The following is a 25,239-nucleotide window of genomic DNA, read 5'->3' on the forward strand; positions in this document are numbered from 1 at the left end:
TTACTCAAGTCCTGGCGAAGGCAGAAACTGAGCCAAATCCCCACCAGCACTGACAGAGAAATCAGCACCTTCTCAGCTCTGCTCTCAGATTTGGTTACCCGTATATTAACCATGATTATGGTTTACTTCTGCTTTCCAATTAATCAATCATGACCAAAGGAGTAGAATCAATTTTTTAACTAATTCAAAATCATTTTCACAAGGTTGAGGTAGGTCTTTGACTTTCCTTGTTTTTAAGATGAGAAGTGCAGATTAGATTTTGAGACCAAGTATCCCATATTCACAGCTACTGTCCTATTCAAGTTACTAAAACATCACCTTTTTCAAAAGATTACTAAAAAATATAAGCTATTTGTTTATCATTTACTAAAACAGTAATCTTTAGCAGAAGTTGTTAAGCATTGGCAAGAACTGCTCAAAGGGGCTTTAATTATGAATAAAAAGGGACTTAATTTGTTCAGTCACCTGTTTTGTAATGCTTGGCCTTGGGTATTTTGAAAGCTCTGCTGGTACCAGCCTACAGTCCATGCTCATCACAGGGGTGCTGCTCAGCCACTAAATCCAAAGGCTGTTCTGTGCATGAAATGGTTGCAGAAATGGAGTTTCTGCCAACAGGGCTGGATATCAGTTTGGGCATGCAGCCTCTACACGATCCTTTACAAGTGCTCAGGTTTTAAGGGGACAGTATGTTTCTTTTTGTAAACTAACAAAACACTCAAGCCCTTGTCTGTCAAGGGAGGAATTTTAAAGATATCATATCTGCCTGGTTCTCAGCCCTAGAATGTCAGCTCCAGCACCTACTTGCTCTGCTTCCAGCAGCAAACATCCCCCTGTGCACAGTCAGAGTCACTGCAGCACAGTCAGTTTGTTGCAAATCTCATGGCTCTGTGTAGGAAAATCCTCATATGCCCCTAGGACATGGAAGCATTCTCAAAATGGAACTTGTATGTGGATCAGCTATTCCAGCATACCTAGCCTAGTTTTGCTCACTTAAGAACAGAGATCAGAGCAATTCCAGTCTGTTAGTAGAGCTTTAAACCAGTTTAATGCAGAGAACAACTCCAGCCCCAAACATCAGATATCCACATGAACACCTGACCAGGTACCTGAGCTAATTGCTGGCGTTACCTTTAAGAATTGGGGACACAAACCACAAATCTCCAATCACAATCTCATCTCTGCAGTGCCACGCTGAGCAATCAATACTAATTATGAAGAAATATCTGAATATATGAGAGGCGCCGCTATTGCCACATAAAGCAGGGCTTCAAAGTTTAAAACAAGTGCTGCTGACAGCTAGAAAGGAGGCTCCCACATTACCAGCACTTTGGTGGTAATGACAGTGGGCTAATAGAATCAAAGACTCATAATGTTGTCAGAAAGCAGGTTCAGGTTACTCGCTAGTTCTTAAGCTGTTATTAGCTATTATTAGTGAAGAGGAAAAACACAGGGGCTTAAACTTTTTAAAAGCAGAGGATTATCAGTCCTTCCACTATTAAAAACAATTTCTCACTTTACAAACTTTTGGGGCTGGCAGCTGTTTCATTTGAGCATGTAACCAGCTGCCCTCTCCTGCCTCCCTGCTGCCCCTTGAACTCAAAAGCATTTTCGTGTCACTTAGGAGAAAAGAGAGAGTAACATTTCTAACAACCTGCAGTTTGCTGGATAGTTCCAATAATCATACCTAGTTAAAGAAAGCCTTTCAAGGGCCAAATACTTCTTTAACCATTTAATTGATATGACCTTGAAGCATTCACAGCAATCTCCAGTAATGCTCAATAAAAAGCAGATGTGGCTGAAGGCTTGGTGAAACGAGCTTTTATTCTCATGATGGTTTTCTCTCACACATAATTCTACTGCACAAGAAAGCGCTCTATGGAGTGGATGTGATTCCCAATTACAAACATCTCTGTGTTTGGTTTTCAGAGAGAGACTCTTACTTTTTGAGGGAACTCAACTTTTGGAGGAAGAACCTGCTATTCAAGGATTCTTGAAAAAGCTCTGTAGTTTAAGGGCAAATGAAAGTTTTCAAAACCTGAGATCCCCAAGGGGCTAATTCTCCTGAAAACTGAGGCTTTTAACTTGTGATCAGGAGAGTTTTTATCTGCTCATCGTGATCCACCTACCAATGCACCAATCTGAAATAATGAAAATGACCTTTTGTGTTGGTGGTTGGCTATCTGGAAACAACAGATTTTTCTGGCACTCTGTGTTTAGTGATCCAGGCTTGGACAGCTTGTAGCTGTTCTGTTCTATCGTCCTCACCACTAAAAATATGGCCAAGCAATGACAGCATGTGCTTTGCTAACACAGCACTTGTTTGCAACGTATGAATCCCAATAAGTAACTTTGACAAAGCACATATTTTGGATATACACAGTTTACAGATAAACTACCTCTAAAACAAGCTAGCAATTTGTGATAACTGTGATGGAGGGCAGAGATTTACCAGCTACAGCAGAGAAACAGTCTTCACGATCTTCCAGCTCTTATGTGCAATTTTGGCACTGGTTTGTCACATAACATGGAAAACATCATTTAACCCACATGAGCCACAGCTCACTCACTCACACAAAACTTCAAAAGCCACATGTAGCATTGCATCTGTTTGAGTTTTAAGGGGGATTTGATGTTTAATCTGACCAGCATCATTTCTAAGTCTCTCTCACTATTAACATCAAGTTTCAACATTTGGTATGGGCATGCAAACATTCTTCAATTGGCTTGTTTTGACAGTCTAGTCACTGTCAGGAGTTAGCAGGGAGGTACAGACCTTCCAAGGACACACAAACACCCCAAACCCCCAGTTGTGCTGAACACGTGAAAAGGCAAAAATTTAAAAATAAGAAAAAAATAATAGAAAACCACTGAAACAGCTGTATTTCTGCACGCACCTGTAACTCTGACTGTAAAGTTTCCCAGGACCTCGTTGGAATGCCTTGGCTTGCAACTGTACAGCCCTGAGTCATCATATGACACATTGATTATCTTCAACAGTTTTTGTCCAATATGAGTTCTGTTGGTAGGTGCAATTCCAATACCATCTTTAAACCAGAAAACAGAGACAGAAGAGCCTTGGGTGTTACAGGAAAGTTCAATGGTATCTCCATTTCCAAACACCAACTCTTCCAGAAAGGCGGTCTCGCTCCTCAAGTATTCTGCAAAGGGAGAAAGAAATGGAGATGAATAAATAAGAGCAGTTGTCAGAGATAGAAGACTGTTTAAAAAAAAAGAAACACATCTTGTATTTGCTCTCCTGATGCTTCCATGTGCCCAGGTCTTCCCCTTGCCTGCCACAGGCAGGCAGCTGTGCAAAGACAGTCAGGTCTGACCTACAAGGATGGCTTTGACCCTGCAGCAACCAAAACACATCCACCCCACCAGGTGCATCCCAACAAACAGCACAGACCTCCAGAAGGGTCACTGCAACACCCAGTGCTGCAGGTGAGGGGGTGATCTGGCAGAAATAAGTGTGTGCTGGCAAGCTCACAGCTCAGTCCCTGAACCTCCTTTTGTTTATTGCTGTGAGTCTGTCCACAAACCCTACAAGACCCAGCAAGGACAGAAACTGGGGATAAACCAAATTTCTTATGGGACTCTGAGTGACCCAAAGGCAACATCTGTGGGCTGAAGAAAACAGGTGGAAGGCTGGACAGAAGATAAAGGCTGGAATAGCTAAAATAAATGAAACCATCACTAGCTTCCTGCTGAAGTTATTCTGTGTGTAACAAAGTGCAGAATTCATAGATAATGAGTTCACTGTGAAACCAGTGCAAGTAGAGCAGCTTCAAATGCCTGAGGATGTAGCATTGGCTCCAGGCTGCTCTTCTGCCTTGAGGTGAATGAACTAGAGCAGGCTATAAGAGAAAAACATTGCTTTTCTCTTCTTGTCATGTGTGTTTTTATCCTTGTATAAATATTTTATATTTAATTTAAAATATAAAAATGTTGTAGGCAATAGCCTTGCAGGGTAGCAAGAAAGGATTCTGGAGCCTGAAAAGGTGGTATTTCATGGGAGGTATTGTCTCACAGGAGGCAAAGCCCACACTCATTGGGATTACAGAGAACCTTTCCTCATACCATGGCAGCAATTCCAACTGAAATATTTGATGGTTTGGCCAGAATGTTGTGGTGTTCATGCAGTCAAAGGTTTAGAGTATTGGGTTTTTTTCCCTTTTAATAAAGTTTTTCCCTGAAAGCATATACTTTTAGTAAATCAAAAAAGAAGACTGAGCTCCATGCATAATCTCCTTGCTATCAGACTCATTGCTACATTTGAGTGTTTACCTACAGTCTCTTCCCAACTGGGATATATCTCTGGGGAAAATATGGAAAAAGAAATATTCTGGTTTAAATGTTCAAGTTTTTTCTTCCTTCTAGACTATGAGGATTTTTTCACTGATACCAACCTTGGCTTCAAATTAAAAAGCCCTGTGGACAGTTTTGCACTTACAAGTCTAAGTATTGGTCTAACTTTGATGGAACCTCTTGCTAATTTCATCTACTGGAAAACAAACCCCACACAACTGTACAACCCCTCCACACAAAACACAGTTCTACCAAAGCCGTTTGCCAGATGATCAAGCCTTGTGTATTTTGGCTTTTGTACTATAAACCCACTGAACAGGAACAAGCCCAGACTAAGTACAGGCCAAACTGTACTGGTTAGCTGTCTAAAAGGAAATAACTCTTTTTCAAAAACCATAATGAACCTGGGTTAATGACAAAGCAACAAAGAATTTTTACAAAATGTACACAGAGAATGCTGGAATGAAGAGGAAAGTAAGACTCAGCAGATGGACTGGGGTCTCGAGCTTCTTCTGTGGAATGAAGCAGCATCTCTTGTTTCTGACAACTTGATTTTGGCATCTCTAGCCTCAATCTCCCCAGTCAGTCTGCAGCAGATGTTGTAATGCAAAGTTTGGTTCTAGTGACTTCATTTGTACTGACTGGGAGTAATCTCGGGGTAGATGTACCAGTGAATTAAAAGGAGAACACTACTAATGGTCTCAATCTCACTTCTGTTAACTGTTTTTCAAACTCCTGTTTATATACTTATGGCTTAAAAAATAAACAGGACCCAAACTAGAGATCTCCACAAAGCATTTAAATGGGCACTCAAATGCTTTTAAGCACTTTGCCAACCGTGACCTTGGAGAACCAATTTTTACTCTCATTCCTTATATAGCTTTCAAGTACAAAGATAAATCTGAAAGCAGAGACAGTCTCGTTTCCATGCTTAGAACAGCAGGAGTTCAAAGCAGGGAACCAAAGCTCACATCTCTCACAGGGTGGCTGGAGTCCAGCATCTCCCCCCTGCCCTTCAGCTCCATGTGCCTGGTGTTCCCAACACCTTTTCAACCAGAGACCCATGACATGAAGGAGACGTGAAGTTGCCCTTCTCTGAAGCCAATCCCCCAGCTATAAAAAAATGGGAGGGGACACAGGCAGGACAGCTGAACCCAAATGACCAAAGGCACACTCCAGAGCATATGACATCATGCTCAGCAATAAAGCTGGGGAAGAAGGAGAAGGGGGATTGTTTGGAGTGGTGGCATTTGTCTTTCTCAGTCACCCTATGAGGGAGCCCAGCTTGGGCTGAACACCTGCCCTGGGGAAGTGGAGAATTAATTCCTTGTTCTGCTTTGCCTCTGTGTACAGCCCTTGCTTCTCTTAATACACTGTCTTTATCACCACCTTTATGGGTGTTTTTTTCATTTTTACTCTTCCAATTCTCCTCCACCCTCAGAGTTGGGGTGAGCAAGCTGCAGTGTGGGGCTGAGTTCCCAGACAGGATGAAACCATGACACACAAGTATAAATTACCAGGGAGTTACCCCATGTAGGGCTTACAGGAGCCCACTCTGACACCTGCCAGCAGAGCAGGGATTAACACATTTGCAGCTTTAGCGGGCTCTTCGAGAGAAAGAGGCAGTCTGGGTTGTGGGCTCCCAAGGCATGACTAAAACTCAACAAATTATTTGTTCAGCCAAAGCAGTAATGACTTGAGAACCACCAAGAGCAATCCGATCTCCATCTGATGGAGATCAGCACTTGCAGCATCATCACTGCTCTTAGCAAACAGAGAAAGAGACCATTTTTAAGCTGTTCAGAGGAGCAAAAAGGCAGCAACTGGCTGGAAACACCTTCCACCATGAGGAGCAGTTGGCCCAGCAACGCTGAAATGCTTTTGTATGTATTCACTTATAAGGATAAGATACTTCATCTCTGTAGCTGCTTGGCTCATCCCAGCAATATTTCACTTTCTGTGTGGTTCACAGCTCCAAGTACTTAAGTGTGTCAGTATTTCCATCAGCTGTCTGCTCCTCTCAGACATCAATACTTCGTTTCTGGCTGAGCCTGGAAATGTTTTATTTTGGTTTTAACGCATGCAGCTCCCAAGTTTTTTATTATTCAGGCATGAAAGGATGAGGAGAGGAGGTGGAGGGTGGTGGGCTATTCCTGGGCTGCTTATGGTCCCCAAAAAATCCAAGATAACCTCGAGCCTGCCTGATGCCCTCCTGGGTTTCAGGGAGTATTTCCACACGCTGCTGAGAACTGCTCCTGGGCAGCAAAGACTCACAGTGAGGGGTGAGGGAGCCCCATGGTCCCATGTCACCTCACAGGTGCTGGGTTCTGGCTCCAGAAAATTTCCTTCTCCTCACCTTTGATTACTTCCCTGGAATAACTTCCCACAACCCTACTTTTTCCAACACCAAAGTGTTCAGGAGTCTCCTGAGGAACTGCTCTGGTGGGGTACATGCATCGCCCATCACCATCATCCTTTTCCCTCAGTGGGCATCCTGCAGCAGGGAACATCCACCACAAACTCAAACTACACTGGGACTCCCCCCCACACAGCACTTGAGGCACACAACCTTCAGTACCACCAGCAAGAGATTCCTCACCCCACCCTGAACCCTGGCAGCCCTGAGAGGCTTTCCAGGATTGCTCCACAGCCCAGTGTTGGAATGGGCTAAGGCTCAGCTCTAAGCAGATCATATTTTTCCCTTTTCAAGCTGGACAAGCTGAATTTGGCATGTTAACAAGCACAGAGACAGCAGCGCTCCACGCATTTCTCTCGTCAGGTTAATCTGAAATAGTTTCTTGTTCTATGTATTTTATTGCACCAAATCCACCGTGACAGGATACATTACAGGATCACAGAGCAACAGCCATGCCAGAGCTTTCTCCTGTTGAGTTTGTTATCCCATTCCCAAGGGGATCACGGGCCCAGCCAGCAAGCTGGTGAATAATTGCTGGAGGTGTATGAAAACCTCCAGCATCAGGGGGATGAACACAGCCATGGTGGCAAAGAGCATGTACACTATCTCCAGACTCAGACCAGCACTGTGTCCTGTATATCTAGCCCTGGATTATTCTAAATAAGTGTCCAACCTGTGTTAACAGAGTATGACTCACCCAGTGAATAATATTCAGGTGTTTTTCACAATACCTGTGTGGCTGTTCTTGGGATGGAGTCACTTCCCTACCTCACCTTGGGACTTCTGCACTGGGAAAAGCAAACTTCCCAAAAGGGAAACAAAACACTTTCCTTGCCAAATATTGTTCATTTAAGATCTGTCTAAATCTAAAAAGTAGCCAGGAAAAGTGACAAGTGGCTTCAGCGTCACCTCCCCATGGGAACCATGCCATGCACAAACCCACATCCCCATTCCCTCTGTCTCCTCCCAGAGAAGCAGAGAGACCCTGGGGGAATACTGAAAACCTCCAAAGCAGTCCTGGGCCCTGCAGCACTGCAGACCCTGCAGAGCTGGGCATGATAAGATCGTGGGATCACCTGTTTCCCCAGGAACCTGCCTTCTCAGGGCAGGTGAGATCAAGGGAGCAGAGCTGTCCATGCAAACCCCCAGTGCTCTGCAGGGAGCTGATGGGGTATTTTATATATCAATAGAGATAGATAGATAGATAGATGATAGATAGATAGATAGATAGATAGATAGATAGATAGATAGATAGATAGATAGATAGATATTTACACATAGATATTTACACATAGATATTTACACATATATACACACACACATATATATACATATATAAACACACACATATACATATATATATGTATGTATATGTATGTATGTATGTATTTGGCAGTGCTTTATGCAAGGCACAACTTTTCCTTCCTTTCTGCACAGCCATGATGGTGCCAGAGGTGCAACACCCTTTTCTGGCTATGGCCCTGTCACCCCAAAAGGCACCTCACCAGCCTGGCACAGCAAATACATCAAATACATGCAAGGCATTATATAAAGTATTTTTGCAGATATTTTCTATTCTTTTTTATTTATAAAATAAAAAGTATTATATAAAACCTTCTGTTTTTTCTCTTTCCCAGCTCCTCTCCCCTTGTGGGGTCAAGACCCCTCTTGCACCACATTTCCCCATGTCAGGCTGCAGCCACCGTGGGAAGAAGGGGCTTGCTCTGGCAATCACAGCAGCACAGGATGCTTTGCTGAAGCAGTATCACCCTCCAAAGCGGTGTTTTGCTGGGTTGTCACCCCTGCTCAGTGGGGCTCACACCCAGAAATAAAATACTGCAATAATAAAATATCTGTATCTGTAAAAGTCTAAACTGCAATACAAAAATATGTCTTTAGATAATCATATCTGAAAAGGGTTTGCCTCCATTATTTCACAGATTCATAGAGCCACAGAATGGTTTGTTTTGGAAGGGATCTTAAACATTATCTCATTCCAACACCCCTGTCTTGGGCAAGGACACCTTCCCCTAGACCAGATCACTCAAACGTACCACTTCATCTTTCCTATACTGCAAGTGTTTGCTTGAGAGGAGGCAGTTCTCCTGGAAAAGCTTAAAACAGCTATAATAATAATAGTAATAATAAAAATGCAAAGACTGTTTATACTGTATTTGCACTGCAGTGGCCTATGCAATTGTTACCAGACATTTCTTTCAAAAACATTAACAAGTAACTGCACTGTGTTAAAACCCCGTGGGGATTTTCTTAGATCTGTTTTAGGAGAAGAGCAAACCTTTTTCCTAGAGAATTAGCAAAACAATAACCAGGTTTAGTTCTGTCTTATGCAGCTTTCTTTATAAACAAGAGATTATGGAAAGGAATTAAAAAAATCTCTACTGTTTAGCTTGGCTATCCCCGACTTTGGAAGAGCTTCCAAAATGGAAAAAGCAGATGTTGCAAATCTGCCTTATCTAGGGAGCAACTGTTGACTCTGTTGTGCAAATCCTAATTTACATCTGCATGAAAGGTTTCAGAGATTAAATGGCATTCAAGGAGGAATATTAGCTTTTCTCCCTCCCTCCAGCTCTCCTTTGAATGGATTTACTACTGGCAATTAGCTTTCTGTTCCATCGGCCAAGTAGAAAACAGGATTCATCAGGACTCTACAGTATCCTCCTTTTAATGGACTGTTTTCGTAGATCACCCAATTCAGTCACAGAGAGTTTAAAGAAATAAATTGCCACAAAGCTAAAACAGTTACAAAAACACTTTGGCCAGGAGGGTTTCCCTCTGACACTTGGAAGTCCTAAGGAGGACACAAAAAAAACCCACCAGAGAACAAATCAAAGGGGTCTCCTGGCTACACCTAAAAAGATGGGAATGTAAACCCCTCCAAGAGGCACAAAGGTTTGTTTGCTGTTGAGAGCCCAGAACTGGTCCCAAGCCTTCAGCTGGAGATTGCTGGCTTAAAAGAACAAGCAGTGATGGGGAGTTTTCCTTAAAATCTGGCCAGATTGTACAACCAAACACTTGGTTCCCCATGGAAAACAGGGAACCAAACACCCCTCATACATATCTAGTTAGCTAAGAGCTCTTTTTGACCTTAGCATGGAACTTTTTTTAGAGAAATAAAAGAACTGATATGAAATGTCTCCACCAATGGTCCCCAAAGACAGGGAGCAGCAGATGGAAGGCAGCACGGGCAGGCTGAGGTCCCCAGGCTGTGAGAGCTCCTGCTCAAGGATGCCCATGCAGATGGCTCCTGCTCTCCCAGGTGACAAAATCTCTGTGCTTTCCTGGAGGAGGGCAGCAAGGAGCTGCACCAATTCTCACAGTGGGGGTGACACCAGCCCCAGCCTGGCACGATGAGCACACCCTTGCAGCTGCTGGCCCACAGGTCACCTCAGCAACCCTGGGGCCAAACGTGGCCAGCCCACATTGCTCACTGCTCCAGGCAGTGATGGGAACCCACTGGGCTGATCCCTGGGGCAGCACAGACACTGTGCTGTCATCCTTTTGGTGTCCTGCCTCTTGCTGCCTCTGAAGAGCAGTGGCCAACTTGGCCTCAGCTTTTGCTCAGCACAGCAGGGGCATCCCAGCTTGATGCTGACAGACAGATCCCACCACAAAGCAGCTGATGTTTTACATTTCTGCTCTACATGCCTGAGGAAGTCCAAAAAACCCTCATCACTACAGCAAGCAAGCAACTACCACAAGCCCTTTCAAAGCCAGTGGCAGCAGCTATGTAAACTGAGGCACAGGATGAGGCTTCCCAGCATCCCAACAGATGGGGGCAAAGCCTGCCCCAAACTCCACTGGAGCAGAACTTGGTCCTGCCAGACTGGAGGCCCTGATCAAACCTGGGCTCTTCAGCATCAGTGCACCACAGCATCCCTCCTAACCCAGGGTACCTGGAGGGGTTTTGCAGGTGGCACACCCCAAGCAATGAGCAGGGTTTGCTACAAGGACACAGCTTACACAAATTACTGCTCCACAAAGCATAGGGAAAGGAGAGCAGCTGTATCTTTGGAAATAGTTTTAAACTTTTGTGTAATGCTGCTGAATGATTCTTCTGGTTATTTTTTTCCCGGGCTCTTTCTCTATACCCTCCTTCCTAAAAATCCTTCAAATATTCATTACTGCTGGAGCTTTGACCTCCAGGGTGGGCTTTCAGCTACTTGGTCAGTTCCATCAAATTTCACCACTTCTCAAGTGCTCTTACAGATGAATTTTTAAGAAACACGTGAGTTCCCCATGCTCAAAAGTTTAGGCTTACCTCAGAGGAACTTTTTAAGGGATGCAAGTGCTCCTGCTCCCTTTCCAAGTCCCAAGCCAGTTTTGCTCTGGAAGCTACTTGTGATGCTTTCTGAAGTGGGCTTTAAGATCACATGGCATCAGAAAAAATTTGCCATAAAGCCCCAACCTTTCCCCTTCGGTTCACAGCTATGCAGCTCCCAAATCCCAGTTCCTCTGTATTTCCCCTGCACTTTTAATGTGCACTCCTCTAATCTTCATTTAATGCAGGCAGCTGGCTGCAAATACCCCCAAACAATGACTTTAATCCTAAGTATCCTGAAGCCCCCCTTTCCTTCCCGCACCAAAACTGAAGGAAAAAAAAAGAAAAAGAACAGCCTCAAGACAGCAAGATGGAGAAATCCAAGCTATCCACTGGGCCAAAGGATCAGAAAGACACAATGAGCTAAATTTTGCCGGGTTTGCTAATTAAAAACGGAAGCTACCCCACTTTGGAGCCAAGGCAGGGATGTGGGGGGAATTCTCATGCTATTCAAAAAATCGGCTTCCAACTGGGACCATATTCACTCCACATTAATTGTCATTCCAACTACGAGTGTCCTAGTTTCAAAATGAAAACTACTCTCCGGTGTAGCTAGTGAAAACTAACACCAGTTTTGAGGCATTAAACAAAATTTATTGATTGAATTTTCCCACCCACTAAAACTTTAATAAGCATTAAACCTGAAACTCCTGGCCCCGTTTCCTCCCTCTACCCTCTCTCTCCATAAAAAGGGTCAGGCTCCTCTATATGGAGATTAGGACTTAATGTTTGGTATTTGTTTATAAGCCTATCAATTGCCTTTATTTCAGGGGGGAGAAAAGGACATCTTAAAAAAAAAACCCTCTTGTACAGGGATTAAGAGAGGGCAAAGGTTTAGGGTAGTTTGGGTGGGTTTTTTTCCAACTGATTGTGGATTTTAGATATATGAAGGATCATGTTCACATGAATGAAAATAAGAAAATATTTCCCTTTTTGCAAGTTTCCCTTGAGTAACGTAAAATGCTATTTTCAAAGATCCCTATTTCTCAGTAATAAGATTCAGAACTTCAAGTCTTCTCTGCTGGCCGTTTTCAGCTGTGTAAAAGGGAAAAATAATAATAATTTGGGGGCCACTCTGTCTGCATACTTAGTAAAGAAAACAAAGGTCAAACATTTGAAATGCAAAGGTCGGTGATTAAGCCCAGAAATCCATATCTATGCATCAAAATGAATAGCCAGATTTTGAGAGTGCTTAAACGATTTAATTGCAGAGCCTGACCTGGCTCAGCATCTTTCAAAACCAAGCTTGTTATTTCAGAGTCTCAAGCGAGATTTAGGTGCCAGGTACCCCAGTTGGAGAAATTTAACAGTAATCTCCTTTCAGGAAGTCTGATCCACTTTAACCTCGCAAATGACACACAAAGATTTTGTTATTTAGAAAACACCTCTAACTAAAGCTGCAACACTTTGTCCTTGTGCTAAACTCAAGTTATCCTTCAGCATAATAAGAAAGAGTTGTGAGAGATGGCAAAGAAAAATAATGTCAAAAATTCTTTTATTTCTCCTCTTTAAAGAAGGCTGCTAAAGGGATTAGACAGCTTTGAGTTCACTGCTCTGTTAAATCAACCTTACAATATTTTTTCAGCTTGTTTGACTTGCTGTTTCTGTATACATTTGTGTTTTCACCTTTCTGCATTCAAATCCCACACTTAGCATTTGTTCAGCGCTTCTCACAGGAAACTTAGTCAGCTCTTTATTTGTATTAAGTCTACAGGGTTATAGAAAACAGACTTGGAAAACAACCCCTAAATTAGCAGGACTTACCAGCTCCCATGCATAGGCACATTCACACAGGGCATGGCACACCATCCAACCTGAATGCAGAGGTTTATCATTTCCAGCAGCAGCACCAGGGCATCAGGTTCACCAGGAGGGACCTTTTAATGGTCTCCTGTAACCCTATCTATTACAGCAGGGCTTGGACTCCACTTTACAAATTAAGAGAGAGTTCAAGGAAGTCATGCGTGTCTTGGTTCCCACTGCCTTCAAGCAGTTTTAGGGCTCCCAAATAATCATCTACAACCTGCACTGCATTAGGATCCAGAACTTCTAGAGGCAGGGTAGATACCCCTATGCAGAGATATTTTAGCATTGCTGTAAGGACATGCAGACTCTCTTCAGAGGGCTATTTCCACATTCCTGCAAGAGGAGGTGGCTGGTCCTACCTGCATGAACCAGGGACCTTCCACAGGCACTTTGGGATATATTCCTCATCCTTCTGACTCTCATTTCCCCAGCTTTTCCTTTCCTTTCCCCACCAGAAACACTTATAAATTCTTCTCTGTGCAAATGAGCCTCTAAGAATTATATAGATGCTGCTGTGATGCCAAAGATGGTCAGTGCAGCAGGCAAGGCAAGGAGGGGGAAAACAGCCACTTCTCTCTGTCAGGTAGAAGACAGAGATGATAAAAACTGAGTCCAGCAGCCACTAAAGGGCTGGATTGGTCTGGAAGTCAGGCACCAAAGCTCCTGCCATGCTCCCTTGGGTGGGATGAACCACCACCATGCACTACTCATGAAAACACGAAGTTGGACAGCCTCCCTTGATGCATAACCCATAAATGAAATAAGAGCTGCACACAGCATTCTGCCCCCTCCACTCCCTTTCCACAGGTGGGTGGCTAATCCAGGGTTATCTTTTCTTCCTGCCTGCCCTGAGACATCCTATGTCACCCCTCCAGCTGCTCTGTCTCATGCCCAAAACAGCTGGGCTCAAACACTGGGTTAAGTTATTCCTGCAAAGACTGCACCTCTTGTCTGCACTTCATTTGCTATGCACTAGGAGGAGGGGACAGAGAGGGAGAAAACCTCTACTTCAAACATTTACATGTGTTTTGAAAGCACCTGAGGAGGTTTCAGGCCCTTTTTTTGCCAGGACTAACACATTCCACAAGACAATCTTGCTTGGAGCAGGGAGATGCCTCCCCACAGGAAGGATTTGCATTGAGTGGGGCACCAGACCCAGGCTCAGGCAGTGACCCACCACTGAGACCACAGGGGTGGGTACAAACCTGCCCCTTTTTGTCCCTGACTGAGGGGGACAGGGCAAAGGAGAACCCTGCAGTAACCACTATGACCTCTATGCTTCCCTCCCCTTCACTAAGGCTTTTGCAATGCAGAAGCCCACTGCCTCTTAAAAATCAAGATGCCAGCATGACTGCACTTAAAAATGAGGCAGAAATCTCATTCCTTCACTAAATAATTCACAGGTTGGAGCCCCAGCACAACTCCATTAACACCTTCCAGGAGTTATTTTCCTTTTCTGACTAGGCAGATTGCAAAGCATTTCTGTAGTGGGAGGCTTCGTGTTTGGGTTTCCTTTGCCTCCTAACTCAAATAATGGCAATACTAACTGAACCACTGGGCAAAAGAAAATTGAGTGGGACCCTTTTGTCAAAACTCTGATGGTTCCTATTTCCTCCTCCAGCTCTCCTGCCCTAACTGCAACAAGGGCAGGAGAAGGTGCTGCTGTCAAGATGCCCCTCTCTGAGATACTTTCTTTTAAACTGAGGTATCTGTAACACCATTCTCTGTATTTAAACTCCACAGTACCTACTGTATTTATATCATATCCCAGGATGGCAGCTGGAATGCAGGACAGTGGTTTTTACCCAGCATCTTCAAGGCTAATGCTAGTATCCCCCATTAGCCACTCACACCCCAAGCTGGGTGAACCAGGGGCCTGGAAAGCCTGAAACATATTTTTTATGCTTGATTACAGATTTCAAGTGCCTGACACCAGGCCCCCACTCATTATATTTTGACACTGATGACTTTGGGCTGAGCTGGAGCAAACGCTTTGCGCTCACTCATCTCTCACTACATCCAGCAGAGTTCAACTCCAGAGAAGGTGGGTGATGGATTTGTAGCAACTTTGGGCAGGGATGCAGAGAGTACACCATCTGCTGCTCCTGACTTTCCCCCCACTCCCCAGCCCACCCCTTCCTTTCTGTAATTAATCAATTCACAAATCTGGAGGCAAAGTTTTCGTGCAGCCTCCTCTGGTGACCACCCCTGCGAGGCAAAGGCTGAGGACACGGCGGGGCAGCTGCAAAGCCCAAATGCTGCCTGTGGAGCTGGGAGCAGCATTTGGGGCACTCAGTGGGAGCACTGGGTTCCCAGCCCTGCAGCTCATCCCACCCAGGGGCTTCCCAGAGCCCAACCCACCAACACTGTAAGAAAGAGTATTTCGGAACTTTCTTTGGAAAAAAAAATTATGCTTTCACAGAAAGCTGTGAATTCATGCATAATACGCTCACAGTAAAATGAAAAGTATTTTTAATTTTTCTTCCCCAGCTGCATTCAGCTCTTCTCTTACAGAATACTGGAGGTTGGAACAAGGTGATATTTAAGGTCCTGTCCAATCCAAACCAATCCACAATCCTATGGATACCAGCTAATTTATGTACCTCCATTTACCAGATCCCCTCAGTTCTGCATGAATCCCCAGCCTATTAACATAACTATTTAAACTGGACATGTTTTCTTAAAACATTCTTCTTTCATAAACTGCCAAGTGACAGTTGTTTACTGTCAACAAGCCTGGGTACTCCAAGACAGGGAGAAATATGCCCTTGCAAAAGGCAGACATATCGGCTACCAAAGGAAGATTAAAATCTGGTGTTTCTCTCCCTCCTCAGAAATGCTTTATTCGTACAGATATTCATGATACTGATCAGGAGAGACGATACTATGCCTAATTCCAATCATTCTTTTAATTAAAGAAAGGCTCATTGAGGATTTATCTTCACTTGAACGTGCTAATTGCCAGGGCACACTCAGAACTCCTTAACCTTCTCACTGCAATTGGTTTCTCCTCTTCACTTCTAGCTGTGAGCCTCCCATCTCCCAAGGCACATCTTGGCTCATCTTGCACAGATCCTGCTACTGCCTAGAAACAAAATGCTTTCCTGGGGGACTCTATAGAGAGAAGTTAAAAAAATTTTAAACAGAAATGAAATCACCAGTTCGTTCAGGCCCTACAGTCTCCACACAAGCTGCTGAAGTATTTTGCTGGGAGGGAATTGCTTGTACTTGAGTCTCGCCCATGAAAGCGGGGTTATTAAAAAAAAAAAAAAAAAATCCTGTGGGAAAACTTTTTCTTGTGCTCTGTCTGCCCAGGAAGTGCCAGGAAAGCTCCTCCACAGGCTCCTGTGAGGTGCAGGGTCCCAGGGATCAGCTCACCCACAGATCCCACAGGGAATTATTAACACTTTCCAGTGCACTGTGCTGCTCATGGTGCTGGGGCTGATGCTGGCAACACTGATAAAACAGCAGCAAGGATGGGGCAGGAGGGGACAGTGGCCAGCACAGCAGCTCAGCCCCACAGAGGGCTCACACAGAGGCACAGGGAGCTGGGTGATGGCTGTCACCGCTGCCTCTGGTGCTTGAGCTTGGGCTGTGATGCTGCCACAGGCTCCCATCGCAGCTGGAGTTACAGAAAGAAGATGGGAAGTGAAAGTCAGCTGGCCAGAGAGGAATGGGAGGTCACTGAAAGCCAGTTCCAGGGACCTCCACCCCCAAACTGCGAGCCCTTTTACTTGCCAGAGCTTCCTCTGCTTGTTAAAATGTTTGGGTCATTAGAAAACTTCCCAAACAATCCCTGCTTGTGCTAAATATCTGCTCCCACCAGGATCTGTGAAGAGCTTCAGCCTGCTCTCTTGGAAATCAATGGGGGCTTTTTTGCCTAGCATTCAATAGGCGCAAGATCAGGACCTCATTATTATTTTTACAGGACTACAAGAAGCAGAGAATGGCAAAACCCCTAAAGAAAGCAATGACCCTCCAAACTGGGAGCCAAATTTGCTGTGAAGGATCTTTACAGGCTCTGTCAAGCATCAAAATAAAATTAAAAATCTAATTCTTGGGATCTTTTCAGTTTTCTGACAGGGAAAGCGGAAGGTTGAGAAAGGCTGGCCTCATCACTTGGATCCAGAGACATCTCCCGTAGCTCCTTTTTACTCCAAAGAAAAGCCTCCACAGAGGTGTATTTTACCTTCCCCAGGGGGAGTGAGCAAGAGGGGATGAGCTGCCAGTTCAGGGTGATGCCAGTTACCCTGCGGTGCCCTGAGGAACAGAAACAGCTCCAGGGCTTCATATGACCTCCTCTGGCAGACACCACAATGAAACCCCCAGTAAATCCCCTCTGCAGAGGCACCACCAGCAACACAGGGGACCAGACGGCTCCTGGGACATGGTGCTGCTCTAAGGACCATGCCTGCACCCCATTTTCACAGAGCCAGGTCCCACCTGCCTCTTGTGAGAGGAGCATCAGAGATGCTCTCATCCCCAGCACCCTCCTTGGAGCTCTCTGACAGTGAAGTCCTCCCCTTCTTGCCTGTTACTTTACACCACTCCTCCCTTCTGGCATCAGTGAGAACCCACCCATGCACCACATCACCACCACAAGGTCTGGGCCCCAAAAGCAATACCCAGCTATTTTGCTGTCTACCCTACACTCAGCTTGAGCCAGGTCAACTCCAAAATGCTTAAAATCCATTACTTCTGGATACTGGAAAGAAAGCAATGTCCAATCCTTATGACCCAGCACTGTGTCCAATCCTTATAACCCAGCACTGGTCTCCAAAGCTTGACTGATTTAACTACATCAGCTGAAATAATTTAGTGAGATTCCTTGTGAACAGCACAAGGTAGCTCAGTGAAAGGCACAATTATAAAAGACTTTACTTTCCAGAGCAAAAGTTTTTAATGAAGATAAACTCACAAACACTTTCATCATTTGTGAAAAAGCAACAGTTGGGAAGCTACCTCTGGAGGTTTTTGGCATGCCACAGTGAGCTGTCAGTGCCTGTTACTGTCTTTCCCTAAAAGCCTCACACTCAAGGAACTCAACTGATGGCCTGGCTCCTTGGGTGACAAGGAAATGAGGAAAAAAATTCCAAGCCAGCATGCTGCCATGTGTCAGTGTGCCATTTGCAGGTAGTTGAGCAGGTCAGAGTGCAGCCCTGGCTGTGCTGGTGCCAACAGCAGTGCCGGGTCCCAGTGCTGTGACGTTCCCAGGGAAGAGCCTTGGGCACGCACAGCAGCCTGTGGAGCAGAGCCTGCTCCCAGACAGCAACCCTGGGCTGCCGCCTCTCCTCACCCGAAAACTTGGAACCCTTCTCTCTTGAGTTATTAATTCTCTTAACCCCTCACAACCTGCAGAAATGGCACAGCCCCAAAATCTCACAGATGCTCAACATGTAAGCGCATGGCAATTGTTTTGCATACAGTTCTGCGTGATAAAGAGATCTACTTCCAAGTTTCAATATAACCTTTTTATTTAAACAACTCGTTATCTTGCCCTGCTCTCTGGATTTGAGAAAGCAAGGCCAGCACACTAGACCTACCCTCCCTCCTCCTCTGCAATAAATACCACCCCTTTTTTAGGTTAATAAATCTGAAACGGAAGTAGTTACTGAAGAAATGTTTTCTTATTTGACTGTGCTGCTGTTCTTCAAGAATAGCTTTGCTACATTGAGTAACCTGAGTGTCACTGCACAAAAAAAATAAAATTGGTTTATCTACCTCCTGGCTAGTTCCTATCCACCTGAATGCAAAAGCCCTGATAGCCTATCAGAATAATAGGGCAGGTTTACATCTGATTACCTTTCACATTTTAACTACCAAGTTTGCTAAAGGTTTTACTCAGCCCATATCTCACAGTTCTTGTTTGCTTTTGATACTGCAGAAACTTCCTGGTCATTCAAGCCAAGGAGCAGATACTTTAGGGTAAGTACATCAGGAATACAGCATTCACTGCAGGAATAAAAGCCCTTCTTCACACATACAGAGCTTTAAATCACAGATATGGCACTTGGCAACCTGAGCTCTGAGCATATGAGAAAGGAGACACTGGGGAGTCAGCTCTACCTCAGAGAAAAGGGGGATTTTTTAACAAGACCACCAGATAAACAGCCGAAAGAGGGGAAACCCCTAAACTGATAAGCTATGTAGGAGCCAAGGAAAAAAATTCAGGGTGTAACAAGGTATTTTAAGATGCTTTCAGCTTTGTATGCATCTTCAGACATGGTTTCAGCCCACCATTTGCAGAGAGGTGCTTTCAGATTTACTCCTCCTACAGTCTGCTGCCTTATACCACGAGTGGTTGTGCTGAACCAGAGTCCCATTTGCTGAAAAAAATCCAGTATAAGGTGAGCTTTTAGCAGGCACCATCCTCTCTGGCATACAGTCTGGTACATGTACAATCAAGTTTATCACTAATCGCTGTTAAAAGAGATGAAATGGCAAACACTGAAACAGCTACATCAAACCACTCTGTTCAATGGCTTGGAGTCAGCAGGCAATTTCAAGGCTGGCATGTTTTTTAAGCGTCATAAAAACAGGAAGAAACAGATATGCAGAGTCACAAAAACTTCCAAGACACATGAAAATTACGAGCCTGTGAGGGACAAGACAGAAATCTATTCAAACAGGGAAACATAAGAAAAATAGCCAGATTTATTGTTTATCTGTGTATCAGGTTCAGTTGAGCTGGGAAAAATTGCAGAGGGAATTTCAACTCTATTTTCAGTATAAATATGCGTATTTGTTATAAGCCTGATGGGTCTACCTTATATACAGTAAAAATTGCCAAAAGCTAAACTATGACAACACAGCCACTTCTCCATGAAATCTTAATGGCTCCTGCTCAGGCTCCTGCACTGAATCCTGCACACTTCAATGACCAGCCAGAAAAAGCCACCAGCAGGCCATGCCCTAACCTTAGCTAAAATTAAGGTTCAGCAAATGCCTTCAGCTACAGCTCTGCACGCCAACAAGAGATCACTGTCAGAAACACCTTGATCCAAGGCTTTTATAAACTGAAAATTGTATTAACTGCCCAGAAACCAGGCTGATTCCCTATCCTTTGGGATCTCTAAGTGAATAGCAGATGTACACAGGACAGCTTTAAGCATTCAGGTGGATATCAAAGTCCACTGTTATTTTAAAAGGGAAAATTTTGTTTCCCAGCTGTGTAAGGCTGGGGTAGAGAACCCTTCTCCAGCTTTATAAAAAATTTCAGCTTTGTGCAACCAGCAGACTGGGTCCCATTGTATGGAAATGGTCTGGATACAGCAGGAATGCCACAATCATGAGCTCTTCGGGGTTCACCTAACTTCAAAATCCATGTTCAATCAGGCTTCAGGACAGGTTCACCTTCCCAAACAGCACTGAGAATTTTTTTGGAGGAAGTTGTAAAAGTTAACATGCCAGTCAGAGCGGCTTACTTTAATTGCATAATTTAATTAGCAGATCAACACTTTGCTACACAATTTTCAGATCAAGTTTCATCACGTTTCCTACTCAGTTGCTAATAAAGTCTTTATTAAAAGAAAAAATCCTCAGATTTAATTGGAGTGACCCTTGTCAGTATGTGTAGAAGACATCATGTTATACAGCTACTGTTGAATATACTGAGTCCATCTCTGCACTGGAACAGAGTTCAGTTTCTATCTCACTATTTGCAAGGTAAGAAATAGATTTTTTTAAAATAAGTGATGTTTTATCATTTGTTTGTATCCTCTTATTTTATTTATTTGCATGTAGCAAAATAGGCCAGTGTCAATATTAAAGACTTAACTAGCTCTTTAGCTGCTGCTGTTCATGAGAACAAATGGATCAAGTTTTAATCTCAAAACTATCACTCACAGCTGCCCACTGAATCTAAAACATTTCTGGTGCAGGGCACAAAGTAAGCAGCACCATCAATACATGACAGACTCTCTGCAGAGGGTTTGAGCGCATAAACCCCAAGGCCAGCTCCAGGAACAGCCAGTGCCATTTGGCACTCGCTTCAATACCCCTATAATTTCAGGATGAACTTTGAAACACTCAGATACACAAAGCAGAGTGACACAGATCGGCGTACCCTACACCTTGGACCCCTCGCTGAGTTCAGGCTGGAAGGCTACAAGAGCCCAGTTGCCATCAGCTGCATGAAAAACACTGCAGCCAGCACATCACCGCTTCTTTCCACACAAAAAAGTGACAGGAACTGGTACATGCGCTCCCATTAAACTAAAACAAAACCCCCAAATGGTCCTTGTTCTGTCCTTCTGGAAGAAACCTGTCTGTGTAGTATTAATTCTGGGTGACAATTCCCCTCCTTGCACAAGGAAACTTCGGTTCCTGCTCCTGACAGACTGGGAGAGCTCTCCCCTCCCCTTCCCGCACAAACCTGATCAAACATTAGCAGCTCTCTATACAACTCTTTCAATGCACTCAGACAGCCTCAGCAGCTAACTAGCGCAACACAAATCCTAAAGAGCCCAGAAATTGCCTTTTTCACATGTACCATGTGCAGACACGCACACAAGCCAGTTACAGGAGACAGGATGGTTATCAGAATTTCTTAAAAATTAAATTCTGCTGTTTCAGTTGGGCTGCTCTCTAAGAAAACAGCCAGCATTACTTGACATTCACAAATCGTACGAAGTAATATCTTTATCTGAATACTAATGCAAATTGGACGGGCTTTTTTATATTGATGTCTATTCTGTGGCTGCTGAATAGAGTGACCGCATGCTCAAGGCTGCAAAGGAGTTCACTGACCTCCCTAATCATCTCTGTCATAGCCCCTGAATGACATACACATTCAATCCTGCCTCGCCTCTCTTAGTTTCATTCATAAAAAAAAAAAAAAAAAAAGGAGGGAGGGGGGAAATTTGACATTGTTCTTCCTACAGCAGCCCCGAGAACGGGAGAGAAGAGAAACTCAGCCCAGATGAGGCCCCTGGTGTTTTTAGTTTAGCTTCTATTCAGCAACAGCCCCGCCATCTGCCTCCTTCCTGCCAACAGCCGAACACCTCCCTGCGGAGATGTTAAAACCTGCACCCCCTCCACCTCTGCTAATAGCCAGTATTCATATTAGCAAACATACACATACCTCGAGAATGCCTCCCTTCAATGTGTGTTTTATGTAGCTGAGTATAGGCACAAAGCAGTAGCTGTTATAGCCTTCACAGCCCCGTGTGGAGAATTAGATCACTGGGGAAAAATCCTTCCAAGCCCCTTTATGGAAAATAAGGCCTTAGACTGTAAATGCAAAGCCCAGCGAACAACAACCCTCAGTAATGAGCCAATACCCCATGGCCCATTTGACTAGGAGAAAGAATTTGCTTTTTACCATTCAATTCAAAAAGACTGAAAAAGTAAAATGTGTTTTTACTTGGCTCTGAAGGTTTATATTCTTTACAGTTTCTTTTGCACAACCTTTTCCCCCCCAGGTCGGACAGGCAGCGGGTCGTAGAGCTGGGGAAGCAGTGCTGGCTTCACGCGGAAGATGGTGGGATGGCCACTGCCACTGGAAAGCTGTCTCTCCCCTCACAGTCCCCATCCACAGGAGCTTTCAACAGCTCACAGTGATGGGGAAGCTCCTGAAGACATTGCTAGGGGTTGGGGTTGACGGGAACCCTCCTGGTTCAGGGAGGAATCCCATTCCAGGGAGCAGAGCGGGAGTTGACAGTGGCACCTCTGCTTCAGAGAAAGCTGACCGAGAGATAAGAGAACCCATCCTGAGGATTTCCACTGGAGACCGTGGAAATCCCAACCCATCGCTCACTTCACAGACAGCACTGGAAGGATGTTTCCCTCCGTGTGACCTCCGAGTATGCCACTTGCTAGGACTCCCAACAGCGTCCCAAAGCTTTAACTTGCAAAAGCATCTTAGAGCACGGCAGGGGTTTAGCACCACTTCAACACACCATCGACCCCAGCTATGGGCTGAAGGTGAGGGTGGAAGCCCAGGGACCACTGAGGCGGACACCGAGGCTGCTCCTCTCCCCCATGGGATCGACTGTGCCTGAAGTGACAGCACCAGCACGGCCCTCAGGCTAAGCCAGGGAGAGCTGGGGACACGTCGCTTCTGTCACTCGCACCCTGCGGCCAGCACGGGCTGCTCGCCGCCTTCCGCACGCCGACCTCATCTGCTCTGACCAAGTCCCCGCGATGCTGCCCCATAAATCAATTCTTTTGGCTGTGAAAAATGAGCCAAACGAGTTACACTAAGAATCTGGTGTTTTATTAGGACTTTCTTGAAAACAAACCCAACCCCCTGTGTGATTTATAGCTTTAACCAAAAGGGGTATGAAAGTAATGCCCCCCACCCCCCAGCTTCCACGAAGTCCATTTATTCCCCTGTCACTTTTTTGGCAAACAGGTTTCAAACCCTTTCCTGAACAATGGAAACTTTCTGCCGGGTACATGCAAACCGGAGGACAGGGGGCTGCGAGGGGGCTCCCTTCCATTAAAGAGCTTTGAAAAATAAACAGGGACTCAGGTAGCAGCTGAGCCGGATCAGAGAGACACGATGTTTCAAACCCGCCGTACATTACTTGGAAAGAAGAAGGGAAAAAGCAAAATCCAGCTTTTGCCCGACGCGCTAACTTTTTCTCACTTGCAACTGCGGTGCTGCCACTCCAGGGGAGATGGTCACCGGCTGCCCCGAAACGCAGATCCCTCCTCAGCACAGCCGCACATTCAGCTGCAACCCGGTGCCTAGCGGAGCTGTGCCAACACCCCTTCTGCTCCCAAGATGAGGATATAAATGACCTTTCCTTACTTTTCCCACCCGGACACACACAGAGCATTATCGATGAGTGCTGAAGATGCGCCGCTAAACACGCACGCAAGCATCTTCCCACTGCTACCCACGGCATGTCCCATGCACTGCCCTGCTGCGAGAGGGCTCCTGGCAGACAGGGATCCTCTCAAAAGCACTCTGTCCCTCCTGAGCGCCTCTGGGACTACCCCGAGGTGGAACCGCCGCGGCCCCGCGTTCGTAACTCCCGCTCCACAGCCGCCTCCGGCGCTCTCCATGCATCCATCCACCCGCCCCACTCCGCTCGCTCAGCGACGGGGACTCCGCGCCGAACCCCGCCGGGCCGGAGCCGTCCCCGCAGAGCACGTGTGTGTGCGCGGCCGCGCAGCCCTTACCTGCCGGCTGCCCGCCGCTCCTCGCCGCCGCCGCCTTGCCGCCGCCTTGCCGCCGCGCCGCCGGCATCCCGCCGACGGCCGCCGCCAGGCACAGGCACCAGACGGAGCCCCAGGCCGCCCGCATGCCTCCGGAGCGGCGCCGGGGCAGCGCGGCCGCCGCCGCACCGCCCGCCTCAGACATCCCCCGGCCGCCGCATGCTGCCGCCGCTCACCGCTCCGCTCCGCCGCCGCGCTGCCGGGAGAGGGAGAGAGGCGCTCAGCGCGGGGAGGAGGAGGAGGAGAAAACCCCCCGCCGCCCCTAGTGCCCACACGGAGGAGGAACAGGAAAAATAATAGTAAAAAGGCGGAAAAAAAGTGGTGGGAGCAGTAAAAAAGTGCAGGGGGCCGGGCGAAGCCGTGCGCCGAGCGGCGGCGGGGCGCCTACCTGCGCAAGCCCCGCGGCCGGCCGCGCACCGCGCATCGAGGGAGGGAGCGAGCGCCCGCAGGAGCCGCCGCTGCCGCCCGCCCGCCGCCGCGGCGCTCCTGCGTCTGCTCGGCGCGCAGCGGGCGCGGAGCGGGGCGGCCGCGATGTCCCCGCCCGCCGGGCCGGACCGCCCGCCCCGCCCCGCCCCGCCCCGCCGCCGCCGCCGCCGCCGCGGGGGGCCGCGCCCGCCCCGCGCCGCTCCGCGCCCGGCCCCGGGGCTGCGCGGGGGGGCGGCCGCCGGGCCCTCGGGGCGGAGCGGCACCCGCTTCCCACAGACGGGAGAGTGAAGTTGGCGCGGTGCTGCCACGGTGGATCCGTCACCCGCGCGTCCCCTTCTCGTGCGCCTGGAAGAGAGGCGGCGGGAAGGGGGATCCGTGGGGTGGGGACAGCTCTGTGCGTGCAGTGCGGTCAGCCCGCGGCTTGCCCATGCACCCATTCCCCCTGCATGGCTGCCACTCGGTACCCCGAAGTGAAGCCACCCGCTTGGGGCAGCCTGACTTCACTGCCCCACTGCCATAATCGCTGTGTATGGGAATAATGACAGACTCCGCTCTGCGTGTTCTCCTCTGCCAGCTGGAGTAGCTGTTTTAATAAAGTCTACTCAATGGATCTAGTCACATTTACAGTTACAATTGCAATGATCTAGTCACTACCATCACAGTTACGGTTCGGGGCATTGTGGTCCTCTCAGAGACCCCCGACACGGCCGAGCTGCTGAAGTGACATGCCTCAGTCACTGCTGACAGCGAGCTGAGCTGCCTCATACAGAGAAGTCAC

General features: G+C 46.4%; 1 protein-coding gene across 2 annotated transcripts in view; it reads right to left on the reverse strand.

The window, feature by feature from the left end:
• The window catches only part of FGFR3 (fibroblast growth factor receptor 3), a 55,716-nt gene extending 31,157 nt beyond the window's left edge, over nt 1-24,559 (reverse strand). For both annotated transcript variants that reach the window (XM_064418921.1, XM_064418920.1), the window contains exons 1-3: nt 24,424-24,559; nt 24,000-24,231; nt 2,895-3,158 (exon numbers count right to left, since the gene is read on the reverse strand). In XM_064418921.1, coding sequence (XP_064274991.1) covers nt 2,895-3,158; nt 24,000-24,180 — 445 coding nt within the window. In that variant the 5' untranslated portion in view covers nt 24,181-24,231; nt 24,424-24,559. The remainder of the gene's footprint in view (nt 1-2,894; nt 3,159-23,999; nt 24,232-24,423) is intronic.
• Nucleotides 24,560-25,239: the final 680 nt, after the last annotated feature.

Source organism: Passer domesticus, chromosome 4 (assembly GCF_036417665.1).
Source record: "Passer domesticus isolate bPasDom1 chromosome 4, bPasDom1.hap1, whole genome shotgun sequence".
Classification (NCBI taxonomy): domain Eukaryota; kingdom Metazoa; phylum Chordata; class Aves; order Passeriformes; family Passeridae; genus Passer; species Passer domesticus.